General features: G+C 39.8%; 1 protein-coding gene across 1 annotated transcript in view; it reads right to left on the bottom strand.

Moving 5' to 3' along the window:
* Window positions 1-1,675: 1,675 nt before the first annotated feature.
* DDX43 (DEAD-box helicase 43) overlaps window positions 1,676-20,975 on the bottom strand; it is a gene marked incomplete at its 5' end in the record, with an annotated part of 28,574 nt that continues 9,274 nt past the window's right edge. The window contains 13 exons of the mRNA XM_084754561.1: window positions 1,676-1,811; window positions 3,110-3,251; window positions 4,367-4,454; window positions 5,757-5,895; window positions 6,828-6,937; window positions 7,103-7,230; window positions 8,242-8,329; window positions 10,922-11,022; window positions 11,469-11,610; window positions 12,724-12,834; window positions 13,486-13,604; window positions 13,832-13,988; window positions 19,212-19,293. Coding sequence (XP_084610687.1) covers window positions 3,138-3,251; window positions 4,367-4,454; window positions 5,757-5,895; window positions 6,828-6,937; window positions 7,103-7,230; window positions 8,242-8,329; window positions 10,922-11,022; window positions 11,469-11,610; window positions 12,724-12,834; window positions 13,486-13,604; window positions 13,832-13,988; window positions 19,212-19,293 — 1,379 coding nt within the window. The 3' untranslated portion in view covers window positions 1,676-1,811; window positions 3,110-3,137. The remainder of the gene's footprint in view (window positions 1,812-3,109; window positions 3,252-4,366; window positions 4,455-5,756; window positions 5,896-6,827; window positions 6,938-7,102; window positions 7,231-8,241; window positions 8,330-10,921; window positions 11,023-11,468; window positions 11,611-12,723; window positions 12,835-13,485; window positions 13,605-13,831; window positions 13,989-19,211; window positions 19,294-20,975) is intronic.

Consider the following 20,975-nt stretch of genomic DNA (forward strand, 5'->3'; position numbering starts at 1 on the left):
CTTCTACAAGCACATGCACCCAAATACACATGTGCACACCTATTGAAAATCTTGTTGCTGTGCCTATCTCTGTTCCTTTTTCTGTTGCTGTGATGAAATGTTTTGGGTTTACTTTGTCTCCTAGTTCCAAGGATATTGTTCATCATGGCTGGGACTTCCTTGCAGGCATATGAAGCAGCTGGTCACATTGTATTTGTGGTTGAGACAGACAGCAACGTTCATGCTCAGCTAACTTCCTCTTTATGCAGCCCAGGACCCAAGCCCCTAGGACACGGCTGCCCTCCTCTAGGCTGGGATTTCCCACCTCAGAAACCATAATTAAAAGAATTCCTCAAAGACCTGGTCAGAGATTAACCAATCTAAATGATGTCATGGTTGTAACTGGAGACTTGCCTCCTAGTGAGGCAGATTTGGTCAAGGTGTCAACACTACCCACCACAGTGCCTGTAACCGTATCACAGGTGTGTACACATGGGAACAGCAGCACACATTTGGTCCAGCACTACTCAGTTTCAAGCATCCACTCGGAGCCTTTGAATGCACTCCCCTCAAATATGGGAATGTATACAGCTGCCACAATTCAAAGGGTACATAAAGAAGGGAAAGACATTTAAAATGACAGAAATGTTGCATGAGTACATGCTTGTAATCTCAACCCTCAGGAGGTAAAGGCAGGATATATGATAACCTGTCTTGAAAACCTTATGTTTACTTGATACTTGTGTATTTTTTTTTCTGATTCAGCTGTTGGTTTCTGACTGTATTCTTTCTTCTATTAGGTTTTCTTATTGATCTTGCCAGTAATCTCAGAAAACACTCTCTGGATGAATAATGTAGATGTGAATGGTCTAACACCATCACAGTACCAAACACACAAACATAATTACATAGAGAGATTAAAGCTACCCAAACCCTGGAGTTCCTAAGTATACAAGAAACTGTAACCTGCAGAGAACAGGTAACACAACACTTACAATATAAATGTGGTATAAACGTTGTTTGATTTTCCCAGAACAGTAGCACAGAGTTATGGGCTGAAATGTAAAGATAAGCGAATGGCCCACATTTTCTCTCACAGTTTACTTGTTTCACACTTTCAAAAAGGTGATTTGTACTTATTTGAACAATGTGTATCCATATATCCATATAAAGTACTATTTGTATAATACAAAACTAAAATGCTGCCCAGAAAGACAAAAAAAAAAAAAAAAAAAAAAAGGCCAACTTTTCTTTTTACTGCAAAAATCACCATTTGTTCACAGTACCTTTCCATTGCTGTGACAACATCTGATCAAACATCAAACTCTTCACAGATGTTGGCACAGCAACATTACAGGTGGTAACTGTCTCTTTTCTTTTGCAGTGCTAGGGATTGAACCTTTGGTCTTGCACATGCTAGGCAAACACCCTACCACTCAGCTACATCCTTAGCCCCAAGTTCTCTTTTAAAAATATTGTAGATAAACCTTTCAAGTTTTACTATATATAGTGTTCTGCCTGCATGTATGCCTGCACGCCAGAAGAGGGCATCAGATCTCACTGTAGATGGTTATGAGCCACCATGTCATGTGGTTGCTTGGAATCAAACTTAGGACCTCTGGAAGAGCAGGCTCCTAGATAAGACATGCTAGCACTACAACTTTAACAAATATTCATGAAAAAAATTTCAACAACATTAAAAACTATTGATTTTTATTAAAGTATAAAACATGAAATTCTACATTTTAAAACACTATTATTTTAAGAATCAGTCAAGTCTCTTCATATTGATGTACGTTTCAACAATTCCACTTTGAATAAAGTCTTGAATCCTAAAAAAGAAACAAGTGGGGGGAAAGTTACTATTTACAAAATTCTTGGTTTGGGGTGGCCTTGGGTATGCTGGAACTCACACTGTAGGCCAGGCTAGCCTTGAACTGGGAGATCTGTCTACCTCTGCCTCCCAAGTGCTTAAAGGAATTGCTCAGCTCAAAATTCTTGTTTTTAAAGGGTCATGCAATTACATAATATAAAACACACTATCTCAACCATTTTCAAGTGTGCAGTTCGGTGCTGATAACATTCACTGTGTGCAATTTCTATGGCTTTCAATTGTACAACTCAAACTTTCTGTCTACTAGACAGTCATGCCCTCTTTGGTTACCCCCACCCACCCTTGAAAGCACTATCCTGTTTCTGTGACTGTTCTTTGAGGTAGGGGCTCATGTAAGCCCAAGCTAGCCTTGAACTCCTGATCTTGCTACCTCTTGCTACCTTTATATTTTAGATGCCTCATACTGGACTCATATATGGTACTTACTCTTCTGTAACTTTTTCGTTAAAGCACCATGTCCTCAAGATTCACTCTGGTTGCAACAAGTGACATACCTTTTTAAGGTTAAATGTCCCATTGTTACATATGTGATGCACTGTATTAACTTATTCTTGCACTTTTGGGTTGCTCCTAAGAGAGTAGTGCTGTTTTTTAAGTATGATGCTGTGAATGTGAGGGTATACATTTTTGAGTCCTGTTTCCTATTCTTTTGAACATATACGTAAAAGACGTGTGACACTATGGTGTTTTCCACAGGAGATAAGTAAGTTTCTACAACTCCACCAACAGTGAACAAGGGGTCCAATTTTTCCACATGCTTGTCAACACCTGACATTTTTGATAGTCATTTGATCAAATAATCAAGCTACCTCTGCACTGTACATTCTGTTGTGTACCTTGCATTCAGGAGGCTAAGGCAGAATGGTGACAGGTTTAAGGCTAGCCCCGGTGGCATGTGTCTAAAAAAGATACATTAACCAGACTTTTGGTACTAGGTGAAAGAGTAAGATGTCATCAGTGATCGTGTCACTGGTTCTTAGAGATTACACTGATTGGAATACATAACCACTTGAGCCTTGTTTTGAAAGTCAGAGATTTGCTTGGTGTGATGGAGCATGTCTTTAATCCCAGGAACTGGGAGGCAGAAGCAGGCAGATCGCTTTGAATTCAGGAGCAACCTAGTTTACATAGTGAGTTCTAGGACATCCAGTAATAAGAGACTGTCCCAAAACACAAACAACAAAACAAACAAAAAAGAAAGACAGAGATTTGAATGTCTACACCATAAAAATTTACCTGTGGCACACTAGTGCTACACAAGACATTAGTAAAACTTCTGGGGCTTTCCTTGAGGTCTTCCCAATTTTTTTTCCATCTCTCTTTTTAGTTTATTTGCTTTGTATCTCTCCGCCATTAAGACAAGTTCCTCTGGGATACTCTGAAATTATTAAATGTGTTATTAGGATTCTGCACTCCTTCCCTCCTATGACATGCTGAATGACTTTGAAATTACTTCAGAAAATCTCAAAATTACAAGACATCTTAAAAGAAACAAAACAAAACAAAGGAGAAAAAAAAGGTGTTTGCCCCTTAAGTCCTAAATACATTTCTAAGCTACAGACCAAGAACACCTTGAATGTCCCCCTCATTCTGCTTCTCTGTCTCTGTTGTTTCCTAGCTGGCAAACAGTTCCAATAACACATGCTTTATTTTTTTGGAGACAGGATTTCTCTGCATAGCCTTGGCTGTCCTAGACGATTTGCAGAACAGGCTGGCCTCAAATTCAGTGATCTGTGTGCCTCTGCCTCCTGAATGCTGGGATTACAGGCATGCAACACCACACCTCGCATAACACATGATTTTATTTTCAAATTTTTGTTTGTTTTATTTTATGTATATGACTGTTTTGCTTGTATGCATGTCTATATACCACTTGAGCACTTGGTATCTGCTGAGGTCAGGAGAGGGTGTCTGATTCCCTAGAACCAGAGCTACAGCCACTATGTAGGTGCTAGAAATTGATCCTGACTCCTCTGGAACTGTGTGTACTTTAATTTCCATCTCCTCAGCCCCAATATATCTTTTAAAAATTATATATATTTTTTACATTTTTAAAAAAGGTTTATTTATTCATTACATATACAGTGTTCTGCCTGCATGTGAGTCTGCAGGCCAGAAGAGGACACCAGGTTTCATGATGGTTGTGAGGCACCACGTGGTTGCTGGGAATTGAACTCAGTACCTCTGGAAGAGCAGCCAGTGCTCTTAACCTCTGATTTTGACTGAATCATAAAACAGTAGGTTTCCACTGTATGGTTTTTTCATACACCCTTCATTTTGTCAACCCTCCTCCTCTCCTGTCTGCCAACACTCCTTTTTTTAATGGTACACTTCTCATGTGTTCTGTCTCATTCCCTGGACCTACAGTGTTCCCAATCATGTACTCCAACAGTGCCCAATCTTTGCCTAGTGTTCAGCTATATCTTAATTGCCTGGCATAATATATGACTGAAACATTAGCAAGTAAATTTCTATTAAATTGCAAATTCTCACCTGATTTGCTCTTTCCAGAATATTAATCAATTCAGTGGCAACCCTCCAATCATTTCTTGTGATAAGAGTAATTGACATGCCACTCCGCCTTTAAGAGGGAAAAAGTTCATGTCATTTATTTTATACCATGTTCTTATAATTCAGTTAATACAGAAAACAGAACAGAAAACCTCAACCTCTACATTCATGTGTTACAGAGTTAGTATCACATAAACAGCAATTTAAAATCCCTTAGCATTCATCAGAGTTGGCTCCAGGACTACATAAGGACATCTAATCAGAGGATGCTTAAGCCTCTTATATAGAATAGCATCACATTTATGTATTATCCGATGTAATGCAAATCATGTTTAAATTACTTAACACATTTGTGCACTCATGCACACACAAATACATACTCTACAAAAATAGATGTCATAATCATCAATTTTGGGAACAAAGGCAAGAAAAAATATCTCTGTGTGTTTAGCACAGGTAGTTTTTAACAACATTTTTGATTTATGGTTGGTCAAGAAGGAAGACACAAGAATTCTGGGTTCAGAAGGATGGTGTAATTTTCAGTTCTTTTAAAAATAGCCCAATAGTTCAACAGTAGGAGTAAAGGTTCTCTTCCCATGCTAATGCAAATTTGAATACCCTGTCAATCACAATAAAAGTAACCAATGAGCACAGTTCACTTTTGGAACACTGAAGGCTTAAAATATTAGCATAAACAATTACATACGTGGGAAACTAAGGCAGAAAGATCACAAAGTTCAAGACTTGCCTGTGGAGTAAGGGGTGGGGGAATAGAAGGAGGCTCAGGGATGTGGCTTAGTGGTAGAGCACTTCCTAGTATGTGTGAGGTCTTAAATTTAATGCCCAGTACTGCAAGAACAAAAACAAGTGCACAGGGGTTGGAGAGATGGCTCAGCAGTTAAGAGCACTGGCTGCTCTTCCCAAGGTCCTGAGTTCAATTCCCAGCACCATAATCTTTTATAATGGGATCCTATGCCCTCTTCTGGTGAGCAGACGTACATGCAGACAAAGTGCTCATTATACATAAAATACATAATCAAATAAACCTTAAAACAAAAAGAACAAAGTGTTAAAAAGAAACACATACACACACACACACACACACACACACACACACACACAAAACCTTATAGACTATAGACTGTAAAAAAACAAAACAAAACAAAACAAAACTCGAACTACAAGAAGCCAATCACAGCAGGATCTAGTTCATCCAGATGAAAAGGGATAAAAGAATCAGTAAGTAAGGGTCAAGAGAAAAAACATTTACAAGAGAATAAAAACGGTTTTGGGCAAGAATAGTCTCTGAAGGGTATGATGGGAATCCAAAACCAGAATCGGCTTCTCTCCAGGGCAGACCTAGCTGGCTTACCCTGCTCTCCCAGTGCGTCCTACTCTGTGTACATATTCTTCAATGTTCCGTGGAAAATCATAATTGTAGACATGAGTGATATCATGGACATCAAGACCTCGAGATGCCAAGTCAGTAGCAATAAGTATTCTCACTTTACCTAGAGCAAAAGCAAATGAACACTAAACCTGTCTGGTAACAAGCAGTCTAGGACATGTGAAAATTACTCTTATTACTTATAGTGAAAATGGAAAAGATTATTTTTTTACACCTCTGGCAAATCACAACACAACATAACACAATTCAGCAAATGGTTCTCTCCTGAACTACCTGAACCATGTGGGAAAGAGGATGTTTTGGTAGTCTGAATGAAAACGGCTCTTTCAGACCCTGTGTTTAAATGCTTGGCCGCCCACTGGTGGAACTGTTAGAGGAGGATTAGGTGCTGTGGCCTTGTGGGAGAAGGTGTGACACTGGGGAAGGACTTGAGGTTTCAAAAGCCTTCCACCATGCCCAGAGCAGCTCTCTGCTTCATGGCCTCTCAGCTGCTGCTCCAGCACCATGCCTGACTGCTGCAAGCTCCTCATGATGATGGTAATGGGCCCAACACAAGGCCTTCCTTCTCTAAGTTGCCTTGGTCATGGTGTTTCATTGCAGCAATAGAGAAGTATCTAAGACATACGCTCTTCCAGGTAAACCACGCTACAGCCTCCATTACAAGTTAATATTCAGACACTTGTTCATGTGTTAGCCCTTGTGGAGGTGGTTAATTCTTAGAAGCAGATTAATATTCAGATTTATCTATTTATTTTCAAGACAGGTTTCTCTGTGTAGCCTTGGCTGTCCTGGACTCACTTTGTAGACCAGGCTGGCCTGGAACTCACAGTGATCCACCTGCCTCTGCCCTCCGAGTGCGGGGATTAAAGGCACGCGCCACCACCGCCGGCAATATTCAGATTTCTAACTAGTCTATTTTGAGGTTTATGAGGCAAGGACAGACTGAGAAATGGGAAATATGAAAAGATACCATCATAAGTTAAGCCCAGCTACTGGACTGTCCTGAAACTGCAACAGATAGCAACTATAACTCACCCGTCTTAAAGTTCTCTAACGCTTTTTCTCTGTCACTCTGTTCTCGGTTGCCATGCAGAGACTCCACTGATATGTGGCGGAGAATCAGGTCACTTGATAAGTGATCAGCACTGGGGCAGAAAATAAAGTTAATGATCTTAAGTGTTTATTCTGGGACCATTGTCAACTAGCAAACAGTTTATCAGATTCTTCCCATTTGAAATTAGCTACAAACAGAAACAGTCATAAGAAAATCAACTGGATTGCTGAAAATGGCAGCCCAGGGAAATACCTACACAGCTTTTCTGCTGACAAAGACAATGACTTTGTCTTTAGGTGACATATTCTCTAGGAAGGTCTGGATATGAGTTCGTTTTTCTTCTTCTGTGGTGATAATTATATTTTGTTTCACTGTACTTACAGCCTAAATAATTCAGAGATCACAGAACATTAGCACCAGGGAGAAGCCACAGCACCGACTCAATGATGCACTTATAATCAGTTAATACTTTGAAAACAGAAAGGTAGTGGCCATAACAAAATTATCTATGTCTTTTCAGCTTTTACAGCTCAGTCTTTTATTTTTACTATTGATTTACCCACACTGAGTCTGGGAACACGTGAATGATTGACAGGCATTCTATCAGCTACTGCTGTAAAAACAGACATCAAGCAATACCATGTTTGTAAGAGCTGTCTTCCTGAACTTTGGGTGTCAGACTTTCAGTGATGGGTGATGTGATGAACATGAGTCTCAAGTTAGCAAGTACTTTAATACTGGAAATTAATACTGAATAATTTAATACTGATGCCGTTTTTTAACCATTATGAAAAAAACTCTTTAGATAGATTGTAGTAGCACTTAAAGAATGAAATTCTCACATTGTTTGTCCTGAATATTTATCTATCATTTTAACAAAGTATTATTTCCTAATTACTATTCTTTTTTTATGCATATGTTTGTAGCAACACAAGAGTAGATGCCCAAAGCTGACAGGGTCTTCCTCAGTTGCTCCCATTTTGTTAATAAGCCAGAGTCTGTCACTGAAACTGGAGCTTATGACTGGGTAACTAGCTTGTCCTGGGAATCCTGTCTTTGTGATTGCCACATCTCCCTGATTTTTCACGTGGTTTCTGATTATCTGAATTCCACCTGTTTGAGTGGCAAGTACTTTATCGACTGAGTCCTCTCTCTAGCCCCCTATTTTCTATCATACACTCTTAGTAAACTAATGAGTCAACAGAATAGACATACACAATCAGTTATTTCCCCCCTGGTAGTGGGGACTGAACCCAAAGCCTCATGAGTGCTAAATATATACTCTATCACCCAAGTGCACCCACTCCCTTTTACTATGTTCTTTAAGCATCATTTTAAACTATGTTCTTTAAGTATATTTTTAAAGAGTTAAAATAGCAATAAAAACAAGCTTACAACTAGATCCAAAGTACCAACATAGACAATCATTGGCTCTTTCAAATAAGATTGTGCAAGACGGCGGACAGCATATGGCCAAGTAGCACTGGAAACAAAAGATACACCAACATCAAAACTTTATTATCACATGTTACCAAATTTCTTTAAGCATGCTGTGGGCCATGTTACTCATGAATGGCATCTCTATATTCCAAACCTTTTAAATAAGTAAAATTAATTGACAATTAAATTCTACCAAGAGTTGTCCAGCTACAGTCAAGCTACTGCATGCAACGTTTAACCAGGTTTAATGAAAGATTTTTCATTTGCTATTTTTTTACTTATTATCTAAAGGTTAAGGACACCTATGTAACTCCAAATAAACTTTCATATGTAAAGATGTAATAAAAGGTTTGTTTTATCTCATCATGTATAAAAGACAAAAACAAAAACCATCAAAAGCAAATAATCTATATTTATCACATAGTATCAGCAAGGATACCAAGGAAAACCAAGTACTTAGGGCCAATACAGGTCATTTTAAGTATACTGGCTAAAGAATATATAAATGAAAGTTGTCACCTTTTCTAACTTCATATACAATGAAATATAAGTTTTTTGAAATCACAGATAACAGAAAATAAAGCGACAGCATTTTTCCTGTCATTCAACGATCCTTTTTGTAAATTACAAAATTTCCATTCACACATAAATGCATTTTATCAAACCCACCTTTTTTTGCTCTCCCACTCCAAACTTCTTAACTACTCCGTCTCTCTGTCTGTGTTTGTCTGTCTCCCCTCTCTCCTCTCTCTCTCTCATAACACCTACTTAGTTCAAATGTGTTGCGACATGTAAGTGGGTGTGGAGCTACCCACTGTAGCAGGAACAACGTACCATGGCCCCATCCCAGAAGAAAACCTACTTTCCACTGGCATCTGGCAACTGCCTTGAGTCCTCCACCCCGAGCCTATTCAGTCTAAGTTAGAATTATGACTAGACTGATCGCATTTAGGTCTTGTGTAGCAACTATCTGTCATGTCCAGAAGATACTGTTTTATCGTCCTCTCTGAACTCTGGTTCTTATATTCTTTATGCCCCCTCTTCTGTGAGGGGTAGAGAGGAATCACACACTATTCTTCAAAAAATATATATAGTTTTATTACTTTAATTACATATATATGTGTGTACAGGTATATACATAATACTGTATATGCCCCTACAGGCCAGAGGCATTAGATTCCTTGGAAATGAGTGACAGGTGTGAGTCACATGATGTGGATGCTGGGAACTGAATCTGGGTCCTCTGCATGAGTAACAAACAGTCTTAATCACTGAGCCATCTTTTTTTCAAGATAAAGTTTCACTGTGTAGCCCTGGATGTCTTGGACTTGCTTTATAGATCAGGCTGGCCTCGAACTCAGTGATCCTCCTGGGGAGTGCTGTGTGCCACCATGCCCAGCTCTGAGCCAACTTTCTATGTCCTATTCTTTGGCTTTGTTTGTTTTGTTTTTGTTTTTGTTATTTGTTTTTCACTGTATAGCCCTGGCTGTCCTGGACTCGATTTGTAGACCAGGCTGGCCTCAAACGCACAAAGATCTGCCTGCCTCTGCCTTCCTGAGTGCTAGCCCAGCTCCATACCCTGTTCTTTTATTTTTCATACCCTATTCTTAACACTAATAAAGACAAAGAATATAGACCTAGGAAGAATTATTCTCTATAGATCAATCATTCCTTTCTCAGTTTTATATCAGAAAAGGTAATCAGAAGTCAAATGTTTATCTTTAAAGATAAGTGATTATTTATTGACTAAGATTTTTACATGAAATGTAAATTTCATGTAAAACCCATCACAAGTGGCTCAAGCAGGTCAGAGCATTTACTACTATGGCTGACAACCTGATTCCATTCCCAGAACTCACATGGTGGAGGGAACACACTCTTACAAGTTGTCCTTTGACCTCTCACATATGCTACAGTGCATGTACAGACAAACAAAAATAAATATAGCTGGGCATGATAGTGTGTGCCTTTAATTCCAGCATCTGGGAGGCATATCTCTGTGAGCTTAAGGCCAGCCTGGTCTATATGGCAAGTTCTAGGTTAGGCAGAGCTACATAATGTCTCAAAAAAAAAAAAAAAACCCCACAAAATAATCAATCCCAGCCAGGCACGGTGGTGCATGTCTTTAATCCCAGCATTCAGGAGGCAGAAGCAGGAGGATTGCTTTGAGTTCGAGGCCAGCCTGGTCTACAAAGTGAGTCCAGTACAGCTAGGTCTACACAGAGAAACCCTGCCTCAAAAAACAAACAAACAAAAAAGTAAAATAACAAACCTATCTATAATGTAGAAAAACAGTGCTAACAGTCAATGGTAACACAGCCATTGTTAATGTTGCATTTAAGAATTTCAAAATACTTCCAAGTAATGCTTTAAACTATTGTTGAGAAATTAATTTAATAGAATGGGCTTTTTAGGGCTAGAGAAATGGCTCAGAGGTTAAGAGCACTGGCTTCCTGAGTTCCTGAGTTTAATTCCTAGCAACCACATGGTGGCTCACAACCATCTGTAATGAGATCTGGTGCCCTCTTCTGGTGTTCAGATGTAAATGCAGACACAACATTGTATACATAATAAATAAAATCTTAAAAATAAATCTACTGACTTCTATTCTGAATACACAATTAGGCATACCCACCTCGTCATAATAGTCTGCCGGTCTGGGCGTACATCTAACAAAATCTTCATTATCTGGGGTTCAAATCCCATGTCCAGCATCTTGTCTGCTTCATCTAAAACCTGCATTCAAAGAAGAATGTGGCTAATCTCTTATCTAAACACTTACTTCTCCCATAACCCCATTACCACTTCAACTTCTCAGAGACCAGAGTAAATTTTCTGACTGATTTGTTTCACTTGATTCCCAATAGCATCTATGGCTACTGAATGAAAATAAGTGAATGCTAACTTTCCTACTTTTTACCATGCTAAATGGAATTGGAAATATTCCCAGAATACAAGGCACTATAAAAGACACCCCACCCTGCACTTGGGAGGCAGAGGCAGGCGGATCGCTGTGAGTTCGAGGCCAGCCTGGTCTACAGAGCGAGTCCAGGACAGCCAAGGCTACACAGAGAAGCCCTGTCTCGAAAAACAAAAACAAAAACAAACAAAATAAAAGTCATCCCACTCCACAAATTTTTCTACATTCCTCCCAGTATTCCAAACCCTTATTCCATGATTACCAAATAGGTTATACTTTTCAGGTTGACAAAGTTATTCATTTGTAGGTCATTCAATCTTCCAGGAGTTGCAATAATGATGTCTACACCTTTTGAAACATCTTGTATTTGCCCATCTCTATCACCACCTCCATACACACAAACGCTAAAAAAGAAATCCAGAAGTTCACATTTAAGCAAAGAACATCCCATCATAACTCAAAATCACAACACTTTGGTTACAACACAGAATGAAATAAAGAATCTGATGCTTTTAGGAGTGCCTGTGCTTTATGGAAACTATCCACACTGGCAGCCCACAGTGTTTCCTAAAGAACCATGCTTCTGTACCGTTTGCCTCTAGACTTGATTATTTGTAGTGATAGGTAAAGTGAAGCCCTTGTGTCTAGCTTTGAGTGAAACATTTCAGCAAAGCCTTTGCTACTGTTAGTCAGTAGAGGTTGAGACATTGTTTTAAGACTGTTTGAACCTTGCAGAAATGTCTCCCTGGAAAGTCTGCACTTGGTACTACATGGGAGCTTGCAGCTGTACAAACCTTGGTCCTAAGACACTCCTGGCAAATGTGGAGTTCTTGCTTTAATCAGATCAGATTCTGAAGGTATGAAACTAATGAAAATGTGAGAAGCTACAATGACAAAAGGTAAACTGAGAGAAAGAAACTATTGTGCTATAGCACTGATTTTAATAATACAATATATTTTGTTTTGTTTTTTTGTTTTTCAAGACAGGGTTTCTCTGCCTTTTCCTGGCTGTCCTGGAACTCACAGTGGCCTTGAACTACAGAAAGATCCTGTCTTCAAAAAAAAAAAAAAAGTTTGAGGAAAGGTTTAATCCAACTTAAAACATTACACAACGCAGGGTGTGGTGGCGCACGCCTTTAATCCCAGCACTCAGGAGGCAGAGGCAGGTAGATCACTGTGAGTTCGAGGCCAGCCTGGTCTACAAAGTGAGTCCAGGACAGCCAAAGCTACATAGAAAAACCCTATCTCAAAAAACAAAAAAAACAAAAAATAAAAAAATAAAAACTTACATAATGTATACACATACTGAAGCAGCACATGGAACCTTATTAATATGTATAATTTTGTTGTATACCAATTGAAAATTAATTTGTAGAGTTGGAGTGAGAGCTCAGTGGTTGAGCACTTGGCCAATATGACAAGGCTGTGAATTTGCACTCAAGAAAACACACACAAAATTTAAATAAAGTTACTACAGATGTGAGAGTGAATATAACACTTATATAGAAATGACTTACCTTTTAAGATCACTATATGAATATTTAGAACACTCAGCTTCTACTTGAAGGGCTAATTCCCGGGTGGGCGTAAGGACTAACATGCCTGGTCCATTTCTTTGTTCTCTAGCTCTTTAAAAGGGAAACAATAATACTAAGTTATTTGTTTTAGATGCATGGAAAGTTCATTAAGTGCAAGATTTGTAATGTTGAGCGTAACACAGAAAAGGTATATTTGTACTTTTTGGTGAACTGTATGATTAAAAGTTCCTCCTGTAGACTTTGCTTTATTAATAACAATTAACATACCTAAAAAATAAGCTGCTGGTATAAGTTTCTATAATTTTTTTTTACTACAAAGTCATGGTTACCTAAAATGACAAAAGCAGGAAAATAAGCCACATACACCACAAATCCACTGTCCCAAATACTTACTTGTTCATTTAAGAGGACTTTTTAATTAACATTTGAAATGGCATTTTCTCATTGAATTGACCTATACTGAGCAATTTATTAATACAATTTTAATTAGACATCATGACTTAGGACAGTTTAAACAATTTGATTCCAGTGTTTTCCTACTATGACTTTGGTGGCTACTATGGTCTATTGCTTCCTAAAATGGTTTTTTTAAATGTATTCTTCATCAGCATAGGCATGTGCATCCTGGCCAAGAAGAGGCATCTCTTTGACCGGTGCAAGAAATGACAGGAACTTAATTATAGTTTTGGTTCTATAACTATTCAGTCCCTAGTAAGAGAATGGAGCCACAAGAATTCTTACAGTGGTTGAGAGTCTAGATGAATAAATCCAGGCATTAGATAGGACAGTGTCTTCCCTGTTCCAGTCTGTGCTACTCCAATCAGATCTATTCCTTGCAGAACTATTGGCCACGCCTGGGACTGAAAGAGAGTGACAGATAGTGAAACAAGAGCACAACTCTTCTGCTATCTGTTCTTGCCCTCAGCTCTACATTCTCAAAAGCATTCCTGTTAGACAGTGGCAGTGCTGGCAGGGGTACTGGGCACATGCCTTTAAGACACAGCTATTCCCTGGTGATTTAGCTTCTAACAGACACTATCTGTTGGGGGAAATGTTCAATGAAAAACTGGAGCTAACAAAGGCATACCTGAATTGGTGTAGGTTTCTGAAAGCCTGCTCTTTTAATGTTTTCCATAACTTCTGGGTAACCTTGAAAGGCATCTTCAAATTTACATATAGGGTTGGGAATAGGACGTTTGTCACCATCTTTCAAGTCATCACATGTTATATTAAAATTTTCTTTCCTTTATAGAGAATACAAAGATTAGTGGATTTGTTCAGTTCAGTTCAGATAGCAGCTAGATATTCATTTGCAACTGATTAAAATCAGACTTTTAGAATTTTAAGGTGAAATAGACTAAGATATGGGAGGGCTGGACATGGTGGCACACACTTGTGATGCAGCACTTGGGAGGTGAAGACAGGAGGATTTGAGGCCAGTCTGGAGTATACAGACTCTGTTTTAAAACAAGAAAATCAACAAACAAAAAGAGAAAGGAGCCTATTTCCCTCTTTATGAGGGTATAGGGGGAAAGGCAAATCTACTTTAATTATGTGGGTAAATGAACCAATGATTATGGAAAGTGGAACCAAAATATGGGCATTATAACACAAAACTAAACAAATGGTCCTAGTTATTTGACCAAGGTTTAGCATTATCTCAGCCATCCTGCTACATCGATCTTTTTGCAGTCTCGTGTGGCCATGGCTAGCCTCCAACTCTGAGCTTGACTCTCCTGCTCATCCTACCCCAACCTTCAGAGTGTAAAGATTATAGGCATACATTACTATGCCTAGGCATTATTTTTTACAACAGACTATTTTTAAGATTCATCAGTTTTAAAGGCTGTTATTGAGGGACTGGAGAGATGGTTCAGCGGTTAGGCATACTGGTTGCTTCTGCAGATGACCAGGGTTCAGTTTCCAGTACCCACATGGTGGCTCATAACAGCTTGTAATTCCTGTGCCAGAGGATTCCAGTTCCAATGCCCTCTTCTAGGGGCACCAAATACATGTGGTGAACACATATGCATGCAGCCAAACACTCACAAACCCATAAAAAAACTGAAGACTTCAGGTAAGAACTGAAGAGTTTAAATTTTTATTCTTTGTTTTGTAGCAGGCAGTAGTTACAGAAAGGCATACCAGCTAAATGCTGAGGACAGCTACCTGGAACGTCCAGCTCCAACTGGTACACCTACAAGGTGACCCTACATCTCAGGCTAAGGAACATCACCAAAGACAGAGCGGAAAGATTATAAGAGCCAGAGGACCAGGGATCTTTGGTGAATTGTGTCCTTTAGATATGAGAGGGAAGCTGCACCCATGAAATCTCAAATATATGGCTGCCTAAGCAAGACCTGATTATACCAAATGACGGGCCGAGGCCAACAGGGGCAAATATCACAAGGTTCCACCACAAATGCAGACCTACAGGCAATTAATGACCTATGAGGAAGAACCAGTCTTCGTCAAAGACAAAGCCCCTAATTGGTTATTTAAACCAAGTAGTCAGCCCTAAAAAAAATACACATATGGAACAACGAATAGACTCAAACAGGTGTCACAGTGACATGTAACCATAATAAAGAAAAAAAGACCATGAATTTGAGAGGAAGTAGTAAAGGTGTATGGCATTAAGTCTAATGTGCGACCCCTGACACCCACAGAGTAGAAGAGAAGCAGTTCCTGCAGGTAATCCTTTAGCCTCCACATTGTGTGCCATGCCATGCATGTATGTGTGCATGTACATAAATAAGTGTACATAAAAAGCAATGGGTTTCATTGAAAAAAAGAAATTATTGTAGTTAAAAAACACATGTTTTACCTTTTCAACTTTTCCCTGGTGGCTGGTTAGCTAAGTTGTAGAGTACCTGTCTAGCACGCATGAGGCCCTGAGTTCACTTCTAGGCACGACATACGCGGGGCATGATGATGCACACCTAGAATCTCAGCAGAAGGCAGGCAGAGGCAGGAGGATAGGAAACTCAAGGTCATTTTTGGCTACACAGTAAATTTTAGGCCAGTCTGGAAGGGCAGTCTCAGGAAAAAACAATTTATAAATTATATTTATTAAATATGTGTATGTATGCGTATGTTGATGGTGGGGAAAACACTTGCCACAGTGCCCAAGCAGAGATCAGAAGACAACTTGCACCTTGTGGATCCCAGGGTGTCAAACTCAGGTTTTCAGGTTTGATGGCAAGTGCTTTTAACTGCTGAGCCATCTTGCCAGCCCTAAAAGACCCTCGATTTCCCAGTGTTGGAGACATCACTCTCTACATATTATCGAATACAACAGGCACCCTCACATGTGACGATTTAAATTTGAAATTAAAATACAGTCATGCCAATTAAGGATGGGGGTTGCGTTCTGAGATATCACTGACTAGATATTTCTGTTTCATAAACATGACAGTATGCTTACACAAACCTGTATGTGACTGTGAAATACGACCAGGCCTTTATCATTTTTTGTACTTTAAATTTTTTCTCATTATTTTATGTGTATAAATGTTTTGTCTGCATGTGTTTAAGTGCACCACGTGCATTTCTGATGCATACAGAGGTCAGAAGAGGGTGAGTTACAGATGGCTGTGAGCTGACATTTGGGTGTTGGGAGTCAACTTGGGTCCTTTAAAACTCTTAAAAATTAAACTCTCCAGCCCAATCTTGCCTTTTAAAAAAGGTTTATTTTTATTTTATGTTCATGAGCGTTTCCCTTGCATGTATGTAAGTGCACCTCATGTGTGACATCTCCAAGGAGGCCAGGAAAAAAGAGTGTCTGATCCTCTAGAACTGGAGTTACATAGACAGCCGTAAGCTGCTATGTGGTGCTGGGAACTGAGCCCGAGTCCTCTGCAAGAGCAGCCAGTGCTCGTAACTGAGTTATCTTCCCAGCCTTTAACCTGGCACGCAATGCATGTGTGTGAATATGGAGAACGGAGGTCAACCGCAGATATAGTTCCACCTTATTTTTTGAGGCAGGGTCTCTCATTGTACTGGGGCTAAATGAGGGGGGTAGGCAGGCTAGCTGTCTGTCGAATATAGCTATCATTTGCTATTCTGTGGGTTCCTTATCCTCTTCCACCATTCCAACCCCTAATACTAGGTAGGAGAGAATAAAAGGTAGAGGGGAAGGGGGTACCATTATTGTTGGGCTACTTCCTGTTAATTAGGAGTGCAGAGTTCCTAGGGGCAAGTTTCATCTTTACTGTCAGAACACTTACTATCTTTGTCTTATCTCTTTGAGCTCAATCACTTACTTGACAAATCACAACAACAGTAACAACAAACTGACAGCATCTAACCAACAACCAGACAAAAACAGCCACCGCACCTCTTGGGGCCCTAGCACTTACATTCTCTGAAAACTTCCCAGAGTTCCAAATGTCACACACATGCAGAAACTATCTGCAGCTCCCCAACCACACCCAAGCTAGAACACAAGGCAAATTATAGTCATCTGCTGTGAAGCAGCCTCTTGTCCCCACACCCGGGATTAAAACAAAAACATATTCTCATAACATTTTTGTATTTTTTAAAGGAACCAAAATGGCAAAATTCTCACTATAACCAAGCCCTAGTTAAAGTGCTTGTCTTCACTTCCCCTAATGTTCACTAAGCCAGCTGTTGTTCTTGCGATTAACTTCAGACTCTTCTGTTCTTGTGACAAGCACTTTATTAACTAAACTGTGTCTCAAGCCCACTTTTAAAATTAATTTTAGAGCTGGGCATGGTGGCACACACATTTGATCTCAGCACTGAGGGAGGCAGAAGCAGGCGATTGCTATGAATTCAAGACCAGCCTGGTCGACAAACTAAGTCCAAGACAGCCAAGGCTACACAGAGAAATCCTGACTCAAAACCAAGCCAAAACAAAACAAACATTAATCTTGGTTTGGAGAGATGGCTCACTGGGTAAGGACATTTGTTGGTAAGCCTGATGACCCAAATTTGATTCCTGGATCTACACAGTGGAAGAGATAATTGAGGTGGCAAGTTTTCTGATCTCCTGGCATGATCCTAGCAGGAGCACCAGCCCCTTCCACCCACAGACACAAATGTAGTGAAAAATAAATAAAAATTTAAGTTAGCCTACAAAACAGTGAGTGTCACTATGACATTCTCATGCATATAATTTTACTTTGTTCTTACTCATCTTTTCCCACAAAATCCTCCTCCAATAACCTGCTTCCTAATGCTGTCAATGTCTGTGATAAAGGTAAGATATATGAGTCTGGGAATGGACAGACAGCTCAGGGATTCAGAGCACTTATTACATTTGCAGAAGACCTGGGTGTGGGTCCAAGCACCCACAAAAGGCAGGATATAGCCCCACAGGCACTAATGTGGTGCACATACATTCATGTAAGTACTCATACAGACACATAACTTTTTTTCTATAGAGAAAGATATCAAGTTTGCTGGTAGTATAATGTTATAATGTGACACACAGTAATTCTTTCTTTTTTGACACAAGGACTTGTACTCCAGACTTTTATTTGTTTGTTTGGTTGGTTTGGGTTTTTTTGAGGCAGGGTTTCTCTGTGTAGCCTTGACTGTCCTGGACTCACTTTGTAGACCAGGCTGGCCTCAAACTCAGAGATCCACCTGTCTCTCCCTCCCTGAGTGCTGGGATTAAAGGTGTGCGCCATCACGCCCTATCATGCCTGGATATATGGTGCTAGATACCAAACTCAGGGTTCTGTGCACACTAGGCAAGCACTTTACCAACTCAACTATATCCTCAATCCTATAGTAATTTTTTGATTTTTTTGGGGGGGGAACCAAAAGCACAGTGTTATACATGCCAGACAAGCACTCTACTACTGAGATACACCCCCAGCCCTAGTATCCTTCTGTCAGAATGATTATACTTTAAAACAATGATAAAAGTATAGCAAATATATAAGCTAGTAGCAGTCATTTGTTCTCATTATAAAGTTTTATAAGCTATACACAGACACACTGTCACAGCCTTAGTTGTACCACTGTCACCACACACATGAGACTAATGCATTGCATTGTGTTATAGCAGCCATAATCGCTTCAAAATAGTAATTCTTTAGGTCCATTATACAACTTTATGGGGTCACTATCATGCAGGTTGAGGTTAACTGTTACATCCCCAGCATTTACTGTTCCTTGGTTATAAGAGCCACAGTAAGTGTTCAGTTGCTATGTCTGTCACTGAGACACAAGCAGAGCAGCTTCCATTATTGGACATTTGTTGTTTGTGAGTCTTGCTGACCTTGAGCTCATGATCCTCCTGGCTCTGCCTCCTGAGTGCTGGATTACAGACATGTGCCACCACTCTTCACTGTAGTATCAACAGTGCTCTAAAACTCATCATGGAAGATGCAGCCCAATTTTCAATCTGGCAGTTGGGTGTAGTGCTCCGATACAATCATGCAAACCCTCGCCTATCGAGTCAACACACACTGAGTAAGGAAACGACTACCCACCTCCAGTTGTCTATCTGCACTTGTGACATTGAGCTTGTCCTTGCTGACTCTATGTAAAAGTTTTTCTTAATTGGAGGTAAATCTGGGACAAAGATGACAATCCAAACTTTGATAAATAATGAGAATGTACATTTACTAACACTTATTCAGAACTATAAGTATCAAGCTCGAGTATTAAGTTCTCTATGCGCACAGTTTTAGAGAGTTCTTCATGTTGCCGCCTAGGCTTATGCCAGTCAAAAGATCTTTTTGGTTTCTCTTTCAACTACATTTTTTACTCAGGAAGAAATCTTTCTTAAAAATATATGTATCTTGTTACTTACTATTTATGTGTGTGCACATCTGTGTGAGTGTATGACACGTGTGTGCAGGTGTCTGTTGTGGCCAGAAAAGAAAGTCAGATCCCCTGCAGCTGGAGCCTCGGGCAGCTGTGAGCCGCTCAACAAGGGTGTTAGGAACTGAACTTGGGTTCTCTGACAGAACAGCAGGTCTCCTGAGGCATCCTGGCATATCTGCAGCCCCAAGGACAACTTTTTAACATCAAGGGAAAGGAAAGCATGTTTTTTTTTTCTATGCAGGGACTCACTATGTATCTCTGGCTGACCTTGAACTCACTATTGTAGACCAGGCTTGCTTTAAACACACAGAGATCCACCTGCTTCTGCTTCTGCGTCCTGAGTGCTAGGGTTAAAGCTGTGTGCCACTATGCCTGCCAGGAAAGCAATGACTGTTAAAGGAGCCCATATTACTATAACAAATGAATTTGCTCTCAAACATTCTCAATTGATTTTAGTTTTTCTTCAAAGGTCCATACCATTAGTTTAAAATCCTTTAGATTTTTATTTAGTTAGTTTTTGAGATCAAATCTCGTTTTGTCACTCTGGCTTGTTTTAATTTACAAAGACCTGTCTGCCTCTGCCTCCTGTGTGCTGGGATTAAAGGCATCTGCTATCCCACCAGGTTATTTTTATTACGTGTAGGAGTGTATGTCTCTGTGTGGGTATGTGAGCACAGGTACCTGCAGAGACCAGAGGCACTGAAGAACCCTGGAGCTGGAGTTACAGGTGGTTCTGAGACACCGATGGGGTCTTAGAAACCAAACTCCTGTCTTTTAGCCATGAAGCCATCTCTTCAGTCCTGTACCATTAGTGTCTATTTTTGTAATACAGGTAATCAAACCCAGACTTTCATGTTCAGGGAAAATACTCTACCAGTGAGTCACAAATTCCTAGCCCTCATACTTCCACTTTTAGGCATTAAGTATAGATCCTCACTCAACTTTCTGAGGTTGTCTCTATCTTGCTCTGTGTATGTGAGTGTGGTGTATGTGTGTATGCATATATGTGTGCATGTACAAGACAGAGAATGAAGAGAACTAAGTCTCCTCCATAGTTGCACTCTATTTTATTAATGGAGACAGGGACTCTCACTGAATTTGAGGCTCACCAACTGGTTAGACTGGCAAGCCAGTGAGCTCCTAGGACCTACTTGTCTCCATTCCCTAAGCCGTGGGATTACAGATGACCAGCACCCACCTTGCTCTATATGTGTCCTTGGTCCTCATGCTGAGAGGCAAGCAGTGTTCTGACTCTCTTTGCAGCCCCTGAGGCATAAGATTTCATGATACCACTTCTAAGCTTAAATCCTCACACAGTTCCCAAACACATCAACTGTCTAAAAACCTGAGAGGTTCTGGCCACATAATGATACAGTTACCAGTATTTTGATTCCTTTATTATTAGTATACTATCTCTTGTGTATATG

This window comes from Acomys minous (genome assembly GCF_964271855.1).
Source record: "Acomys minous genome assembly, chromosome: 13".
In the NCBI taxonomy this organism is placed as follows: domain Eukaryota; kingdom Metazoa; phylum Chordata; class Mammalia; order Rodentia; family Muridae; genus Acomys; species Acomys minous.